General features: G+C 40.1%; 1 protein-coding gene across 1 annotated transcript in view; it reads right to left on the reverse strand.

The window, feature by feature from the left end:
* The window catches only part of MEGF10 (multiple EGF like domains 10), an 86,040-nt gene that overhangs the window by 36,034 nt on the left and 32,538 nt on the right, over positions 1–17,468 (reverse strand). The window contains exons 6-9 of the mRNA XM_066569368.1: positions 9,608–9,854; positions 8,939–9,059; positions 6,927–7,063; positions 4,387–4,599 (exon numbers count right to left, since the gene is read on the reverse strand). Of these exons, the coding sequence (XP_066425465.1) occupies positions 4,387–4,599; positions 6,927–7,063; positions 8,939–9,059; positions 9,608–9,854 (718 nt within the window). The remainder of the gene's footprint in view (positions 1–4,386; positions 4,600–6,926; positions 7,064–8,938; positions 9,060–9,607; positions 9,855–17,468) is intronic.

The raw sequence follows: 17,468 nt of genomic DNA on the forward strand, positions 1-17,468 counted from the left end.
TTTACAATGGGAAGACTGTTTGGAGATATTTGCCTCCCTTCACTGATTGAAGTGAAGCTCCTTTAAGAGTGCTGGAAGGACCAAAAAAAAAAAAAAAAAAAAAAAAAAAAAAAAAAAAAAAGCCTTCCTCCAGACAAATTAAATGACCCATGACAAGAGCCTGGTTCTGCAAGACTTGCTGACTTTGTGTGTGGGGTTATTTTGGAAACTGAGTATTTTTCTGACCATTTGAAAGTCTGAAAAAATACCTGCTGCACGTTTATAACATTACAACAGCAATCTTTGAAAGAGCTGCAGTGCAACATGGGAAGACAACATTAGTTGCAACTGCTTTTGGACTTGAGGGCTGCTCTTGTCCAAGTAAGAGTTTAAAATTGCTGAAAACAACCACTGCTAATCAGGGAAGGCATGGATTGTGAAAGCTTGGAACATATACATGGAATACATGGAACATCACCATGTATTCTGCTTTCTGCATATTTAACGCACACACTATGGCACCATAAAAATTTGTGGGTCTCCAGAGTATTAAAATACCTTTGACAGCGTTGACATGAAGTGAGAGGAAAGGCCTTTTCCTGCAGAAATGGTTCAAAACTCATGGTGTTCATACTGAACAGCCCCGGTTATTTGTTAGTTACGTGCATGCCAGCCATGAAACAAGATGAAATTGAGATATTCTCACATAAAACACGGGCAAAACTAAGAAGACACATGATGGAGCAAGATAATCAGGTTTGTCTCCTGTCCTAAATTCCTGCAGGACCCCAGAGCTCTCACCAGTGGAAGAATACAGAGCAGGGAAGATTAAAAAAAAAACAACAAAAAAAAAATCAATTCACAACTAGAGAGTTGTTAGGATAAGAACCAGAATACAATCATAACATAAACTCAGTAGCACTGACACCTGACGACAAGAATCCCAGCGATCACTGGGAATCCTGTAAATTCCCGACTGGAAGCGTGGTTTGTTGTTGGGCTTTTCTTTTCTATTTTTTAACCCCTCCCAGGAGAGGGGGAGCCCACACGCATGAGGGAGCGCTGGATATGAGGCAGAGGCATTGATATTCTGTGCCCCCCAGTGAGTGTCACTGAGGCGCCCTTGCCCACGTATTGATTGGCGCTGAAATTAGTACTCCGTGATTTGTAATTAGATGTAGGAAGCCAAAGCACTTCTGGAGGCTTTTGATGGGTTCTCACGCGGTTATCTTAATTGGCAATAATGTTTAAATATTAAGGTAGGGATATAAAGAGATGCTGGAAGATACTTTCAGTATATCCTCTTTTATTCCTGGTTGTCAGCTCACAGTTGCTGAAAATACAACCCTACTCTGTACAGACAAAAAAAATTACTGTGGGTAGTTCATATTATGTATTTGAAGGACTTAGGTGAAAAGAATTATTTCTATATGCTTCATTTACATGTTTTGCTTTCAAAGTATACAACCAAATTGTGTAGTACACTAAAAAATAAATATAAACATAAATATGAATAAATAAAAAATTTCCATTAAAAGCTCTTGCACCTGTACATACAGGCCCATCAGAAAAATGGAAATTTAAAAAGCCCTAATCTTTACTTTAAAAACAGAGCCAAATTACATGAACCAAACATGAATTCCACCAATAAAACTACACAGGTATCTCAGAAAGGGCATGAGACAAGAAAAAAACCCCCCACTAGTGCTCAAGTCATGAATAAATCTTAATTGCAGGCTGAACTGCACCAATGTTGTTGGTACAAGAAGGTCCTGTTGCTGTCCTCTGGGCCCCTCAAACAGATTAAAATCTCTCAAGTATAGCTATTTTTATGCTCTACAGAGCATTTAATAAAGGCTGCTGGTACAACCAAGAGCAAGGAAGGGCTTGCCTTTCATCTCCAGGAGCTGCCATCAAGCAACAGCAGCAGCAAAATCCCTACAGCTCAGCCTACCCAAAATGCAAATAATGAATTATTGTCAGAGCTGTTTTGATGCAATTTTTCGGCAGTCATAAAACAGTAATAAAAAACAAAGAATGTGCATTTTTCAACTATCTATGTGGAGAAATATATGAAGAAAACAGTTGTATTCTGGAACTTATGCACACTTTCTTTAGAGCAGTATTTTTGGAGCTAAGCTTTTTTTTTTTTTAAATTAACCTTTCTGTTAATTTCTGTATTGATTAATACCAATAACCTAGAGCTCTAAGCCTACCAATAGCTCCTCTTTGATGATATCTAAACCAGTGATCACACCCAGATGAAAAAAAGCTGTTATGGTATCAAGGGCTCCCAAAACAGAACCCCAGACCTACAGACACACAAAGTTTATTTGCAGAAGGAATTCCACCCCTTTTTTTTTTTGCATGCCCTGAGATTACTTTGCTGCTAAATGAATTAGTGCAGTGCTTGTGGCAGGCAAGAGAGGGTTGAGGGTATTCCCTGACACGATTAAAGAGTTGCAAAGCGAGGACAACCAGGCACAACTGGCTCCTAAAAAGATTTTCAGAAGATACTCAAAAGCCTCAAGTGCCCACAGGGAGTTTTGTCTTCTACATGATTACCCTGATTCCTGATATTTATGGTCTTGGGCACTTCCTGACCCAAGGGGAAGGAACATATATGTAAAATTTGTGATGCAATGAAAATATTTGTTTTTCTCACACATCATGATGCTCTGGCAAATATGCTCCAGCCAGCACCTTCAGGGCTGTTAAGTGCCATTGGATTTGTCATTCAGAGGGGGAAATGTCCAAAAAAAAAAAAAAAAAAAGACCAGTCAAATGCTGTTGTTTACTTGTGAACATTTGTGATCTGATTTGACCACGAGCTGTCTCTTCCAGTGGTATAAATGAAGGAACAGCTGTGTGGGACATGAATCAGAAGTAATCCCTGTAACATTAGAAATGGTATACAGTGCAGTGCATTCCTGTCAAACCAGGCTGATGCAACAGTCTGCAGACAGATTTTCTGTAGGGAAGTAGCTAACTATAATTCATAACACAATAGTGTTGGGTGTGCTAGCCTAATCTGAGAGCTGGAGGGCCCTGCATTATAAAGACATTTATTCCTGAACACACTGCACAAATAATAAATTGCTTGATTTTACATCGAAACAACTCCGTATTTTTTTCAAGGTATTTCAGGCAAATGGGATGAGCAAAAGCACAAGTACACAACTGCAGAAGTATAGGACTGGAAGGGGAAAATTATTCAGTTTGTCAACAAAAGGTGTGCTGGACAACTGCAACAAAACACAAAATAATTTTTCACAAAGAATTAACAGAGTAGCTATTTCCATGCATGGATTTAACATCGCTGCTAAATTCTGACTAAAGGCTTTTGTTTTGTCTATGAGAAAAAGTGCCTCTTATATTAATGCAGAGCAGCATTCTATGTGACACTCAGTAGTTCCTGCAAATTACCCTCACATCTTCTTTCAATAGCAAAAATTTAAATTGTGCTCATGACCCTTCTCCAAGGTACTGTTATTAGCAATGCAATTAAGTGTGAGTGAATGCACAATGACCACAGTATCTAATCAGAAGAACTGTTTTGTAGCAAGAGAAAGCTGTCCACAATTGTTCTATAAATATGCTGGCTTGCCTCAACTGACATCTGAAATCCCTCCCTCACAGCTGAAACTCTGCCTGCAAATAACTAGTTTTTATATTTTCATAACAATATGCTCAGATGCTGTCAAAATCCACAAAACCTCATAAAACAGTGCTCATCACTTCCTGAATGAGGAGAGATGTGTAAAAGCTAAGCTAATGGGAAAAATATTTTCATTTGATTTCCAGGGATTGGATTTTACCTGCTCGCTCAAAAAAGCTCTTAAATGACAATAAATGTATTTTCCCAGATTTACAATATGTAAGGCTTTTGGAATTTTGTACTAAAATCAGGCACCCACTGAAATTCTTATATAAAGAGACTGAGAGAAATGTCCAAGCTTCTCATGTCCTCACCAGAAGACCTTAAACATCCATTGATTTAAATCCAGTTATTTCTCATCTACAGTAAACCAGAGTATGTAAGAGGCAGCCCATGTGCACTGACTTTATACAGTCACAGGGAACAACATAATGATTTATTCAGGTGGCAAACATAGATAAAGGTCATGCTTTGTCTTAATATTTATTTCATGGGTCACAGACCAAACACAGCAGTGAATATCACGATCAAACATGCTTGCAGGTAAAAATTCAAAGCATCTTTTAGGATGGTATTTTCTTTCTCATTGCAGTCAGAGAATACCAAATACTTACAAGCCTTTAGCTGCTTCAGTGTGCACGAAAGTATTAGAAAAATCAGGAAATACTCCTTTTCAGGTTGTATTTGGATTTCTGTGTCCTGTTCAGAAAAAAAAAACAACAAAGCAGGGCAGAGGGTGCAAAGCCTACCTCCAGGTGTTGGGCATGTGGCAGGGACACTTTTTGTCACACTTGAGGCCATAAATCCCCTCGGGGCAGAGCCTGGTTTCACAGTGTTGCCCTGTGTAGCCTGGCTCACAGAGGCAGGCACCACTGATGTGGTAGCACTTCCCACCATTCACACACTTGCAGGTCTCTGCACAAAGCAGCCCGTAGCTCCCCACTGGGCACTCATCCTGGCACCTGTGAGGTTAAAAAACAAAAAACAACAAACAAACAACCAATAAACAAACAGAAAAATTGTTATATTTCCCATAAATGGCAGCTTCTGGAGGTTTAAAGGAAATTTGGTTTATGAGGAATGTCTTCTACTGGTCAAAAGTGCCACTTTAATAAGAGCGAAAATCTGCGTAACTTGGAGAAACCTTCAGGAGATCAAACCCCTCCTTTTCATCTCATTTTTCTGACAGATGAAAATGAAAATCAGTGAAAATTTGAGTTTAACCCACACGGGGGGAAGTAGCAATGATTTTTGTTGCTGCTTAAGGAAAATATATCTTAAGAAAGAGACTTCTTCACCAAACTCTTCCTCTCTCATTCACAGAGTCTTGAGAAGATAGACACTTTAGCCAGATTTATCTCCTTAATTTTTCATAGATGGTACACATTGTTTAACCTAAAGATCAGTCTGTATCATTAATCTGACTACTAGAAAATAAAATTTCAGTATCCTGCTTCTCAAATTTGCAATTCATTAACTGATGATTTTCTGGATAGAAATTTCATTTGGCTATGTCTTATGAGTTTGATGTTTTCAGCTTTGTCTTTCATGTGTTCTAAAAACTGTTAAATACTGAATGCCAGTCAAGTTACATGTTGTAAAAAAATACTATTGATAATATAAGTATCTGTTCTGTTTTCCTTCTTTCTTTCTTCTGTTTTCCTTATAGATTTGGGGTTTATTTTGTTTTGGTTTGTTTTCGGGTATGACTAGTAGTTCATTGCATTAAAATTTCAAAGACACATGATACAAGGAACTGCAAAATGTAACAGAAATTAGCAAAAGCCCTCTGACTGAAGTAAAATTAGTAGACATGTTTGTTTCATGCTTCTACAGTACTTTTCTCAATGCATCTCTGATGCAGATACCTGGAAGTTTCAAGATATTTGTAACTCTGTCCTAACTTTTTATCAATAAAATCTTCTTTTCTCCCGAGGTGTAATATAAAAGTAGAGCTAACAGCATAATAATAGAGGAAATTACCCTGTATCAATGTGTCCTGATGAAGTTATACAAATAAAGCTGTGAAAGAATTTTCCTCAAATGGCAAACAGGAACCTCAGCCAAAGTAGACAAAATTTAACCCAGATTTTTTTTTTTAAATTTAACTTGCAAAACCCATCTCTTTGGAGGAGGTGTGTATGGGCTACCTCAGACAGTGCACACACAGCTCTCTGACATGAAATAAGGACCAAGTCCTTATTTAAATAATAACCTTGCCACTGACTCCTTCCTGCCCTTGGAACCATCTCGAAAAATGAAAGAATTGAAAATACAGCCTCTTTTGAAGGAAAAGAAGGAGGCTAAGATCTGCAAAAGTGATCACAGTGCTGCAAACTGTAAGGCATTTCAGATGAAAGTCAGATTTAAATTATTACAATACGAAAAATTTAATTACTTTTAGAAACACCAATGTTTAGACACTTGTGCGGTTACTCTTTTGATTTTCCCTGGAGCCCCTGTCTATGTCTGCCTAAATGCATCTACCACCTTCTGCACTGTTTCCTCACAGACACAAATATAACTTTGGCATGCAAATGGCTCTGGGCTAATTATTCCTCTTCTTCTTGAGGTCTTTTTCCATATTATGTCTAGCAGAGCACTTCCCACGTCCTGTGAACGCTGGTGTGGAGAGTGCACATGGTTACAAAACCCACAGCTGCTGGCAGGGATCCCCTGGACTGACCCCAGTGATCAGGCTGCTGATGACTCCTGAAAATGAGTTGTGTGCTGCTTAAAATACATGCAGGAAAATGTTCTTTCATCACTTTCCACTGCCTTCAAAAGTGATGTCTCACTCTAGTATCTTGCCAATCTGCCAAAGCTGACTTAACAGCCATCAGAAGATGAAATGTTTCATTTCATTTGAGCGGAGCATTTTTAGGAGACAACTCTCCAGCCTGCAGCCTTTGAAGAGGGATTGAACGAGCCTCCCTCGCTGCCGTGAGTGCCAGACATCTGCACAAACCCACGAGCCTCCCTCCTCACCCCTCCACCTCGGCCCAGGCTGCACCATTCTGCACGACTCTCCAAGGGAGGAAGACTCACGGGAAGTGCCAGGGAAACACTGAAACCCAGCAGTTCCTTGATAGGAAGTGTTCTCTCACATGGACTTTCAACTCGCAACCCGGCATCAGCTGAGTGACGCGGCTAGCATTTCATCACCAAAATCAGCACTTTCAATCATATCTCAGATGCTTCCACTGCTCCTTCTACCGGCTTCTGAAGTTGCCCTGCTGTGGCAGAGCCCTCCAGGCTGAGCAGCCTGGCAGGAATGGGTTTTCCTTACCGTTCCCCTGTGTAGCCTGGGCTGCAGTGGCAGTGGCCCGTCGCCGAGTCGCAGGTGCCTCCGTTGTGGCACTGGCACTCCTGGGAGCAGTTCTTCCCAAAACGACCCTCAGGACAAGGCTGACCACAGACCATGCCCTGGGAGTGCAGAAGAGAAATCTTAAGAGCTGGGACTGCAGCTTGAATAGACAAGGAAGAAGTGAGGGAAGATCAAGGACATGCTGTATTACTCTCCCAGTGCTGATCTTGGAAATGCCAGACCCTTTTCCAGCTTTAAATGTGGGGCATGTTCCAGCACTGGAGGAATAATCTTCTAGGGTTTGCATGTTGGAAGTAAAACACTCACGAAAAACACTCTCTCTAAGCACCTGTGAAAACACTTACACATAAAAGACCAACTGATGTCAATCTCTTCCCAATTTATTTACCAGGAGTGCTATATATCAATATACCCAGGAATGCCCTCCAGTGAATAGAGGTGTAACAATCAGCAGCTGCTCTAATGCCCCAATTATTCCACGTTATGGTAAGTTGGGGTTTTTTTTTTTTTTTTTGATGAATGATAAAGCTGTTTGCAATTTCACTTAAAGCAGCACATCCTAAAAGCTTAAGTAGCATGATTGCTCCTTTCAATGGGTTTTGAATTTCTGCACTGCCTTTTACATCCTTGGAATTAATTGCACCTGGGTGGTGAGGGAAACATCAGAACCTAAGACTTTTAAGAACCCATTTCAAGAAAAAGGTATTTACAAGCAATTCAACAGACAAAAGACATCCAGGTATTTCATCTAATGTAAGACACTGCAGAATTTGCACCTGGCTACCTTAAACCTCCCTTACAAAAAAAAGCAAATAAAAAAGGTTACACTGACAAAATAGTGTTTCACAAAACTGAAACTTCTAAAATTAAAACTTCTACTTAAATAATTACTTGGAATGGAAAATTAGTCAAAGGTCTAAACAGTCATGTATTAATTAACACACATAGTAGTTTTCCTCACTGCTTCATGTGCTATATCTCATTTTTAGTAGCTCTGTTTAGGCAGATAAAGGGGAGTCAAGAATTTATGCAAACATTTGTATTCCACTACCAATAATTTTGCTCTTCTAGCATGAAATGCAACAGAAAGTAAAAACGGCCATATTACAAGCTGGCTAGTCAGGTGTGCTACAGAATCTCACAACTAGAGATTGTATTTTATCACATGCTCTCTAGTTGGTGAAAAACTGGCCTCTACCACAGCTTATTCTCAGTATAATATAATATGTAATTAAATGATCAGTAAATATGAATTTTCACACAAAAGAAACATTTAAATGAAAAATATTATCAAATGCTCACGATCAGTATTATCAGCAAATGTACTTAAAGAATTTATTTGGGCCTTGATCACCTTCCAATTGCATTATTTTCCAACTCAGAGCAGGGAGCCTGATGGCAAGGGAAGGTAATTTGCAGCTGCAAGGTCAGGTCCTAATTCCCTAGCCTCTGATAAAAGGGAAAGAAGCCTAAAGATAATGTCAAGGATCTGATGTCCCATCTCCTCCCCAACAGTGAACCCACTAGGCAAAGGTTTTGGACTTTTTTCCATGCACATTGGACATGGAAAAACACTATTTTTTCCACTATTATTAAACACATTGGTGTTATTAAACACAATGGTGTCATCTCCCTATAATATCAACCTACACGCACAAACCAAAGACTCCCAGGCAAGACCTAAAGGATATTGCCTTGTCACAGCACAACTCATGTCTTTTGCTCCCCAGAATCTGATACAGTTAAAAAGGCAGTGCAGAACTGGAGCATTTTCAGTAACAGATGGTTTCGCAAGCATTTTATTTCAGTCCCCTATGCTAAAATATGTTTCTCATTACTCCTGGCTACAAGCAGACCACATTTGCTATCCTCATTTGCCACCCTGTTTTCCCCCCCCCCCCCCACCGTTGAGTTGTACAAATATGGAAGTTTTGGGGGGGTTGTGGGGGTTTCAGGGAGCATTTTTTTTTTACCATCCATCCCGGCGGGCAGGAGCACTCCCCGGTGATGTGGTGACAGACGCCTCCGTTCTGGCACGGGCACCTCTCCTCGCACTGTGGGCCGTGCTTCCCGGGGGGACACAGGTCCTCACAGCTGTGCACAGGGTGGGGACAGCACAGACACCCGTTAGCACAGGCCCCAGCTTTGCTTCCAGCGCTATCATCACCAGGTCTTCCAGCCAAAAAGCGTGGAGCACACATCTCAGAGCAGAGAGATGCGCCCTGAGTGCTGTGTGGCACCCGCACAATGGATCTAAGGAAACAGACCTGGCATTCCAGGAATTACTCCTTCCCAAGGCATCTCTTTACACGCAGTTTGGCACTCATTCCCTGCTGCTCACGCAGCTCTGGAATGACCCAAGGCCAAACAACTCCACAATTCAATGCCATTTCCCAAACCTGTGGGAAGTGGCATTGAATTATGGCCAGATTGCGACGGCCACAAAGAACCCTCTGCTGCTCCTTTTTGTGCGTTTTTACCCATCTGCGTCAAAGATTTTTTTTTTCCTCTTGGCCACACACCTGAATGCACCCTCCTCAACACGGCTCTGCCCAAGCCTGCTAGCTCAGAACGCAGAGTCTAAATGGAATCTAAACTCCCCAACACCCCAAAAAAACCCCCAAAACACGGGCACTGCTTACAAGGCGCCGGTGTATCCGGGGGGACACCTGCACTCGCCGGTGACGTGGTCGCAGGTGGCTCTGTTCTGGCACTGGCACTTCTGCTGGCAGTCGTTGCCGTAGGAGCCGGGGTCGCAGCGCTCCTCGCAGCGCCAGCCCTTGAAGCCTGCAGAGCAGTGGCAGGCCCCCGTGATGGGGTTGCACAGGGCCCCGTTCTTGCACTGGCAGCGGCTGCTGCAGTGGGGTCCCCAGTGGTCGCTGTCGCACGCTGGATGGGGAGAGGAGAAAAAGGTTTTAAAAGGAGTTTTTTGTGGTTACGGCGCCGGACGTGCTGTGAGATGGCAGTGCAGCGATAAGAAAGAAGCGTAGGGGGATACAGTATGGGTAAATGAAGGTGGTATAGAATGTAATCTTACCCCCTAAAGAGTTGCAGCTGAGTTAATTACCAAGGATGAGGAGTAGGCCTGATGTTAACAGGCCACAGCTGTAGCCAACAGGAAGAGTGTTATAAAATAGTAGATTGGTTTGTTAAAGGGGGATTGGAGTCAGTTGGCTGCTGTGAGGACAAGGAAGAGGCAGTGCCTAGAGGAGCTGCCTACAAGAAACATCAAGGAGGTACAAAACTCTAGCAATGTGGAACCCTTGCAATGTAATGACAGTAGAACTCCAGCATTATAATGACAACAAGAAATTATGGAAGGGAAATGGTTATTCCTTCTTGGTCCTTAAGGATTGTGGCAGGCAGATCAGGCTTGGTTTATGTGGTTTATGCAACTGATTCTTCTCGAGAAAAGCCAACACTATAAACACAAGGCTGAAAACTAAATACAAGTTCAAATCTCTTAATTCTCAAAACTCTTCAGTGTGACTGTGTTCACAGGGGTCCGAGGATGAGGGAAGAGATGAGGATCTGACTCCATGTTTCAGAAGGCTTGATTTATTATTTTATGATATATATTATATTAAAACTATACTAAAAGAATAGAAGAAAGGATTTCATCAGAAGGCTAGCTAAGAATAGAAAAAGAAAGAATGAATAACAAAGGCTTCTGTCTCAGACAGTCTGAGCTAGATGACTGTGATTGGCCATTAATTAGAAACAACTCTATGAGATCAATCACAGATGCACCTGTTGCATCCCACAGCAGCAGATAACCATTGTTTACATGTTGTTCCTGAGGCTTCTCAGCTTCTCAGGAGGAAAAATCCTAAGGAAAGGATTTTTCATAAAAGATGTCTGTGACACTTCATTATAACTCTCCATCATCAAGCCACGAGCTTCCTTTACAGAGGGAAGTCTAGCTAACTTAAAAAATGTACTCTAAATCCACCAACAACTCTCTTAATCCCAGAAGGAACTTGCAAAACTTGCTCAAGTCTAGACTCATGACTTTGGGCAAATCAAAGAATTCCTACTTGTTCACGCAATTGCAAACATTTCCTTTGCAATCTTCAAATATACTGACAGGGCAAAAGAAAACACAAGAAGTACTTCACCAAGCAATAGGAAATTAACAACTACGGGGTTAAGCTTCATCTGGATGTTACAAATTTGATTATCCAATTCATCTTTACGATCATTCAAATCCATCTTTTCTTGTTCTTGTCTGCCCCAATGCATCCCATTAAAGCCCTCTAAGCAAACCATTCAGAGGGTATTTCAGCATCAAAAGAAGATCTCAATGTAAAGGAAGAAATTTTATCCTAACAAACACAGGAGGTTCTGTAGAGAGCCAGGAGATTAGGGTCACCTGGAGTTCAACAGGAATGTGTTAATCATATGGTCAAATGATCTGATTTTATCTTTATGTTCTGTTGATAACAGCAGCACAATGGGAAGGCTTCAATTGCAGGGACTGTAAGCCCAGGCTCTCCTCTTGGAGACTGACAACCATTGTTCTCCCAGTCTTCTCCTGGGGCAAAAAAGCCAGGCAGAGAACAGCCACACTTTCCTAGACTAATGCAAAGTAATTCAAGAATGCTCCTCGGGGTAGGAATTATTCAGCTGTAAGAGCTGTTCACCCAGGCTACACTAATAAAAAGGAATTAGGGTCTTTTCAAGAATCTACTCCTCAAGGTTGTTTTGTTGTTTTTTTTTTTTTCTTTTCCCAGTATAGGTCACTAGAACATGCATCCATAAATGGAGATACTGTGAGCACTTACACAATGAAACAGAGAGCAACACAAAGTAGTGTTATGTATTATGAACACCCAGCAGTGCTGCTGGGCTGTAAGGACAACTACCCATCTTATTATTGGCCTCTGTCTTTAAAGATGTGTGGGTTTTGTTGTGGACAAACAACAGGCCTACAACAGTTCTGTAACACACTGCTGCCTACACTGCATCTCTCCAATTGCCTTTTGCCACGATAACTTTAAACATTTTCAACATGTCTGCATAAAGTAGAACATGTAATCCTCCTGTTCAACTGGGCAGGAAACTAGCTATTTTGGGTATAAAAAATACATGTATGGCTGTCAAGATGCCTGAGACAGTCACCTGTTCTATCATGACAGAGCAGAAACCCTGAATTTTTGCACATATATATATTTTTTTAACATATCAGTCTGCATTCAGATGAAAGTCTTCTTCGTTTCAGACAAAATTTCAATTTTTACCATTCCCCATGGAAATATTAATTAATAAATCAAACAAATAATAATAATAGTAAAACCAAAACCCAAAAAGCCCTGTCCAGACATGTCTGATAAACAGGAGAATTCAGACTGATTGCCACATCACAGCTGTTCCAGTGCAGAGCTCAGGCAAGGATGGAGGCAGCCAGAACGTGCCCTTGCTACAAAGATGGGTCTGGCAAGAGGTTTATTCTTGGTGGTGGTGTTCTTTTACCAGCTGCTGGGAATGGGGTATTTGGTGCAGCCAGCAACATTCCTGCAGCTTCCTGAAGACTCAGTGCAATGAGCCTGAGAGCCACAGGGCCCAGAAACTGCTCCTACCAAGCATCTGCCCCTACATCCAGCACCCAGCCTCACTTGGGCAGGATTCACTGCCCAGTGCACAACCATTAATTAGTTTCCTGGCACGGCCTTCTCATTATGCTTGCAGGAAATCATTAAAATAAAAGCACATCCTATGGCTGGCAAACACCTAGCCTCAGGACCACTCTCCCAGCAACCATCAGGGGAATAACAAATATTGATTTTGCAATCTTTCATGACATTCCACAGGTGGCCCCAGCACGGTGCAGTTTTGCCACAACCCTTCACACTGGGTCTGTCACCAGCCTTCCATCCACCTGTGACTTATGGGCAGAACTGTGGAGAAATGCGCAGGATTAAGGGGAATAAATAATAATACTGAACAAGATGGATAAATCATGTATTTTACCTCTATTCCTCTATTTCCCCTGACTGATCATCAATAAAACTCTCCACAGGAAACCACAGTGATTTGTCAGAAACTGATGCTCAGTTTATTGCTATAAAAGAAGGCAAAGGGTAGAAATATTTCCTGTGGCAAGTTTGGATTACTTTTATACAATTACTGCATCTGACTAGTTCTAGGATTCAAACACTGAGAAAGCTGGGCTGGAAGTCACACGTATCTGCTAGTTTGGTGGAATGGGATATTCCTGGAGTTAGTTAATGACTACTGCCACGCTACAGGGTGTCAGCAGGAGTTTAATGAGCAGAGTGTGCTGGCTGCACCCAGGTCACAGGCACACATGCACAGGGCACACACCACAAGCAGGCACCTGAAAAATCCTCATACACTGATTTTCTAACAGATCCAGAGCTGCGATACCATCTCCCTCAGCACAAGGGGAAAGGGGAGTAACACACAGAGACAAGGGAACGTTCAGATTTATTTCAGCACAAGGACGGTGCATCTCAGCCCCAATCAAAGTCTGAACCACTCAGAGGTGCCAAACCCAGCCAGGAAACCAGTATTAATTTTCTGTGTTGATCCTGGAGAACTGGCTTATTGTTGCTCTGTCTTACACAGAACACCTGCTTGACAAAAGGCCTTCATTGCCTTTCACACATTATATTCACTCTCAGGTATTTTTTATGTTTTAAACAGAACTAATTAATTAGTCTCCCTGTCAGCTATTGTATCAGATTCACAGGGTCCTTTCTGCACTCACCTTATGCTGTAGGGGAAAAACAAAATACACATAAACACCACTTTAAACACTGTGATATTAATGTCACATCTTCTCATAATCTTTTCCTTTTATTAGTCATCTGGGAATACCTTTTCTTCTCACCACAGTATGCACTGTGCACATCACACAATGCCACAGACACCCGAAGGAGAACTTTGCTCTCTGCTTTGTTGAGCAAAAGCAGGAAATGGAATAAGATAAATTCTATTTAAATAAAATTAAATTTAAATAAAATAAATTCTATAAATAGAATTTATAAATAAATAAATTCTATTTAACATGAACACTATGGTAAGACTCTCACAAGACTATGCAGGTCTACCATAATAAAAATTCTTGGTGACACTGAGGGCCAAGTGACTCGAGAAAGAGGGAGAAGATTAAGGAGTCAATGGTAAAAGAACAATATTTGAGAAAAAACTGAAAACTGTGATGGAAACTGCTATCAGTTTGGGGCCTTTTGTAGCATCTTTGAAGATGTAAAGTACTCCTGTATACCATATGATTTCTTGTAAAAGAATGGTAATGCACATTGTTATTGTGCTGGGCTAAATTTGGTTTTGTGCAAACAGTTTTTGTAATTTACAAACTGGGGTGGTAGGAGCTCTGATATTTAATTTATCCTTTTTTATGATTTTTTTCTAACAATCTGGAACACATGGGCAGAATTTGGCAACTACTTTATTGTTCTTCATAAACAAAAAACACTTTTAACTAAATATGGTCACACGCTTGTAAGGTTTTTTCCTGCTTCTTAAAAACGTTGATTTCATTAAAGGGCAACAAAAAAAACTTCAAACAATTCCCAGTCCATCCTGATAAACCCACCCCGATCACCTAAAACTCTGCACTTCTCTAAAAGCTCACCTATAATAAACAAATAAGGCTATTTGTTTATAAAACTAACTCTAACTTGCAACTACCTTTTAACTATGCCAATAGTTAACAATTTCCCTTATAACTTCATACTCAAGCCAGACAATGTTTATTGCAATGCTATTTTTAAAGATAACTTCTTTTTGTGCCATTGGGGAGGGAGAAGAACTACAGCAAAACTAAGATTTACAGTCCTTGTTGTCAGTTTCTTGCAGGTGTCTCATATGCAGTACCAAGACAACTAAATGAGATTTTAGTCTATCTTGCCCATCTTTGTGCAAGACACATTGCAGTGTGTTCCTGGAAATACATACCACTGTTTGAAAACAGAGGAGATTCTTATCACTTCATTAGGCTTATGTATTTTTATGGCCTTTAAAAAAACTGAAAACAAAACTCCCTACCACAGACAGCAGGGAGTAAATACTCCCTCCCTTGGAATGCAATATTGTGAAGTATAAATTTAAAATAACCTAACACTGGCACATATACATATTCCTGTCTCTCTGCCTTCAAAAGTCCCAACACAGTTTCTTCAGAAAGTTTCAAGCAATTACAGCCCTTCAGTAAGTGAAAGGTGATTTCCCTTGCTTCAAGCATGTAAAACAAACTGAAGCTGCCCATAGCTTCAACATCCTTCCCTGTTCTTCCCTTCCCTGTTCTTCCCTTCCCTCACAAATGGCCAACCACAGACAGTGTGAGTAAAAAAAGGAATAATATTGAGAAAACTTTGATTTATCCAAAAGAGCACTCCACTGACAGTCTTGTTACTACAAACAAGACTGCTAATCCCTGGACATACCCTAAGGCGTGACTTCCAAAAGTCAACAGAAGGGAAATCTGTTGATTTTATAAGCAAAAAATGACAAAAATATGGATGTTACCACTGATCTATACTCACATCACACCTATTGGAAAGTTTGGAGAGTATTCCACCCTCTGCTATTTCCATCTGCAGATCTAAACGGATTGCACTTGTTTCCCTTAGGATATTTCTGCAGGGTAGGAAACAGATAATAATTCTCCCAACTGGAATTAAATCCAAGTAAAAGTAAATTCCTGCTGATTTTGAAAGCTATAAGTACTCAAAGTGTGTTTAAAATTTGACAAGATGCATTAAGCCCCCGGTGACATCAGCCTGTCTGTCAGCTTGGACAGCAAATGTGGAACATGGCAAACAGAAACCTCAAGATGAGTCAAAAAAGCCAGGAAACAAAGCCAGCTACTCTGAAAACTAGAATAAAAACATCCTGTAGAAAAACTTCAACGTGTTATTTCATTTATTTCATGGATTATTCTCCATGTAATTCTTTTTTATTTTGCTCTGATCTAGTAATCCCAAAATGCTATGAGAATGACACATGCATATTAATAAAAACCCCCATTTTTCCTTCCGATAATCACTCATAATAATTATAAAATACCAATGTCTTTTAGTAAAAGACCTACTTTACCTACATCCCAGATGCAAAAATGCATGGAATTTTTGGGGTTTTTTTCAGAATGCCATTTCTATTGGATGTGGAATTTTCTTTCAGTCCTTTGTTTCTCTCTGATTGCATTTGTTATACTGTAGGCCTTTTAGCCTGTGGCGTATTTTTCATTGTTACTTTTTGTTTTGTGTATAAGAAAGGATTTTTATTCAAAACGCTAAGCTTAAACTTAATTCAGGGTTTTTTCTTGTTTACTTTATAAAAGCCTTTTGATCCGTGAAGTGGAAGAACAATGAAAATGTGTTTTTCAGATCTTATGAAAGACTGGAACTATATGCCTTTCACATGCCATAAATTTCCAAGACTCTTTAAAGTGCTTTGGACAGCAGAACACAAGGATGGATAATTGATAAGGAAAACACACACAGATGGTTGTTGGTGTTCATTTTATCATGTTACTGAGATAAAACCTGTTAAAAATAATTGTTATTATAGGAAAAATTTTAAGAACTTGCCGGTACTACATCCTTCCCATGACCCTGACTTTGCACAGATATCCATAAGTTAGCTTTTTTCCCTTTTTTTTTTTGCAATGACTTGAAGGTCATCTTAATTTTTTTTTTTTTTTTTAATTGGCTGCAAATGGTATCCCTCACATCCTTGAAAACCTACTAAGCGAGGCACTGAAAATATATAAGCTCACCAATATATAAGGCATATTGAAATGAAATGAGCACTAAAAATACTTAGGCACTGTTAGTAGGGGGAAAAAAAAAACAACACGGAACTTAGTCAAAAAATCAGCTTAGGCAAACAGTACGAATTACTGGGTTTCCAAAACGTTGAAAAGCAGAAGTGAAAAGTTTCTCCAGTCCAGAAAAAATTTACAAAGCAATAAAACTATCACCATTTACTGGAATGCCTTCCTTTAAGTATATCTCAATATAAGTAAATTTAATAACTCTGCTTTGTAGAAAGCATTTTTTTTTGTTTCTACTTTTGCTTAAAGAGTGACACTGTAATTAAGCAAAATTTTGACACATCGCCATAAAACTTATTAATTTCCCTAGGACTTCCAAGCCAGAACGGTTCACAGCACCAAAGATATACTAAACATAAAAATATCATTATTTCAAATGCATAGTTGTACTGAACCTCAAGACAAGCAGAGGTGCTATGTAGCCCTGGAAATTTTGATGCTACCTACCACAGTGACACTGCAGTGACTGTTAAAATTGAAGGTGATGGCAACTGCCATTAATACCTGTTTTTCCTATTTGCACCTCATCTGACTTGCTGGTGGGTTAGTTTCTCAACTCAAAGATATTCAGCCTCCTTAAAGGGGAAAATGAAGTGTTCAGCTGGAAAAACTGAGGAGAAGTCAGTCAGGGAAGTTACAGCAGCAATAATTACAGAAGAATTATGGGCAGTGAACATAGGGAA

This window comes from Molothrus aeneus, chromosome Z (genome assembly GCF_037042795.1).
Source record: "Molothrus aeneus isolate 106 chromosome Z, BPBGC_Maene_1.0, whole genome shotgun sequence".
NCBI classification, from domain to species: Eukaryota; Metazoa; Chordata; class Aves; order Passeriformes; family Icteridae; genus Molothrus; species Molothrus aeneus.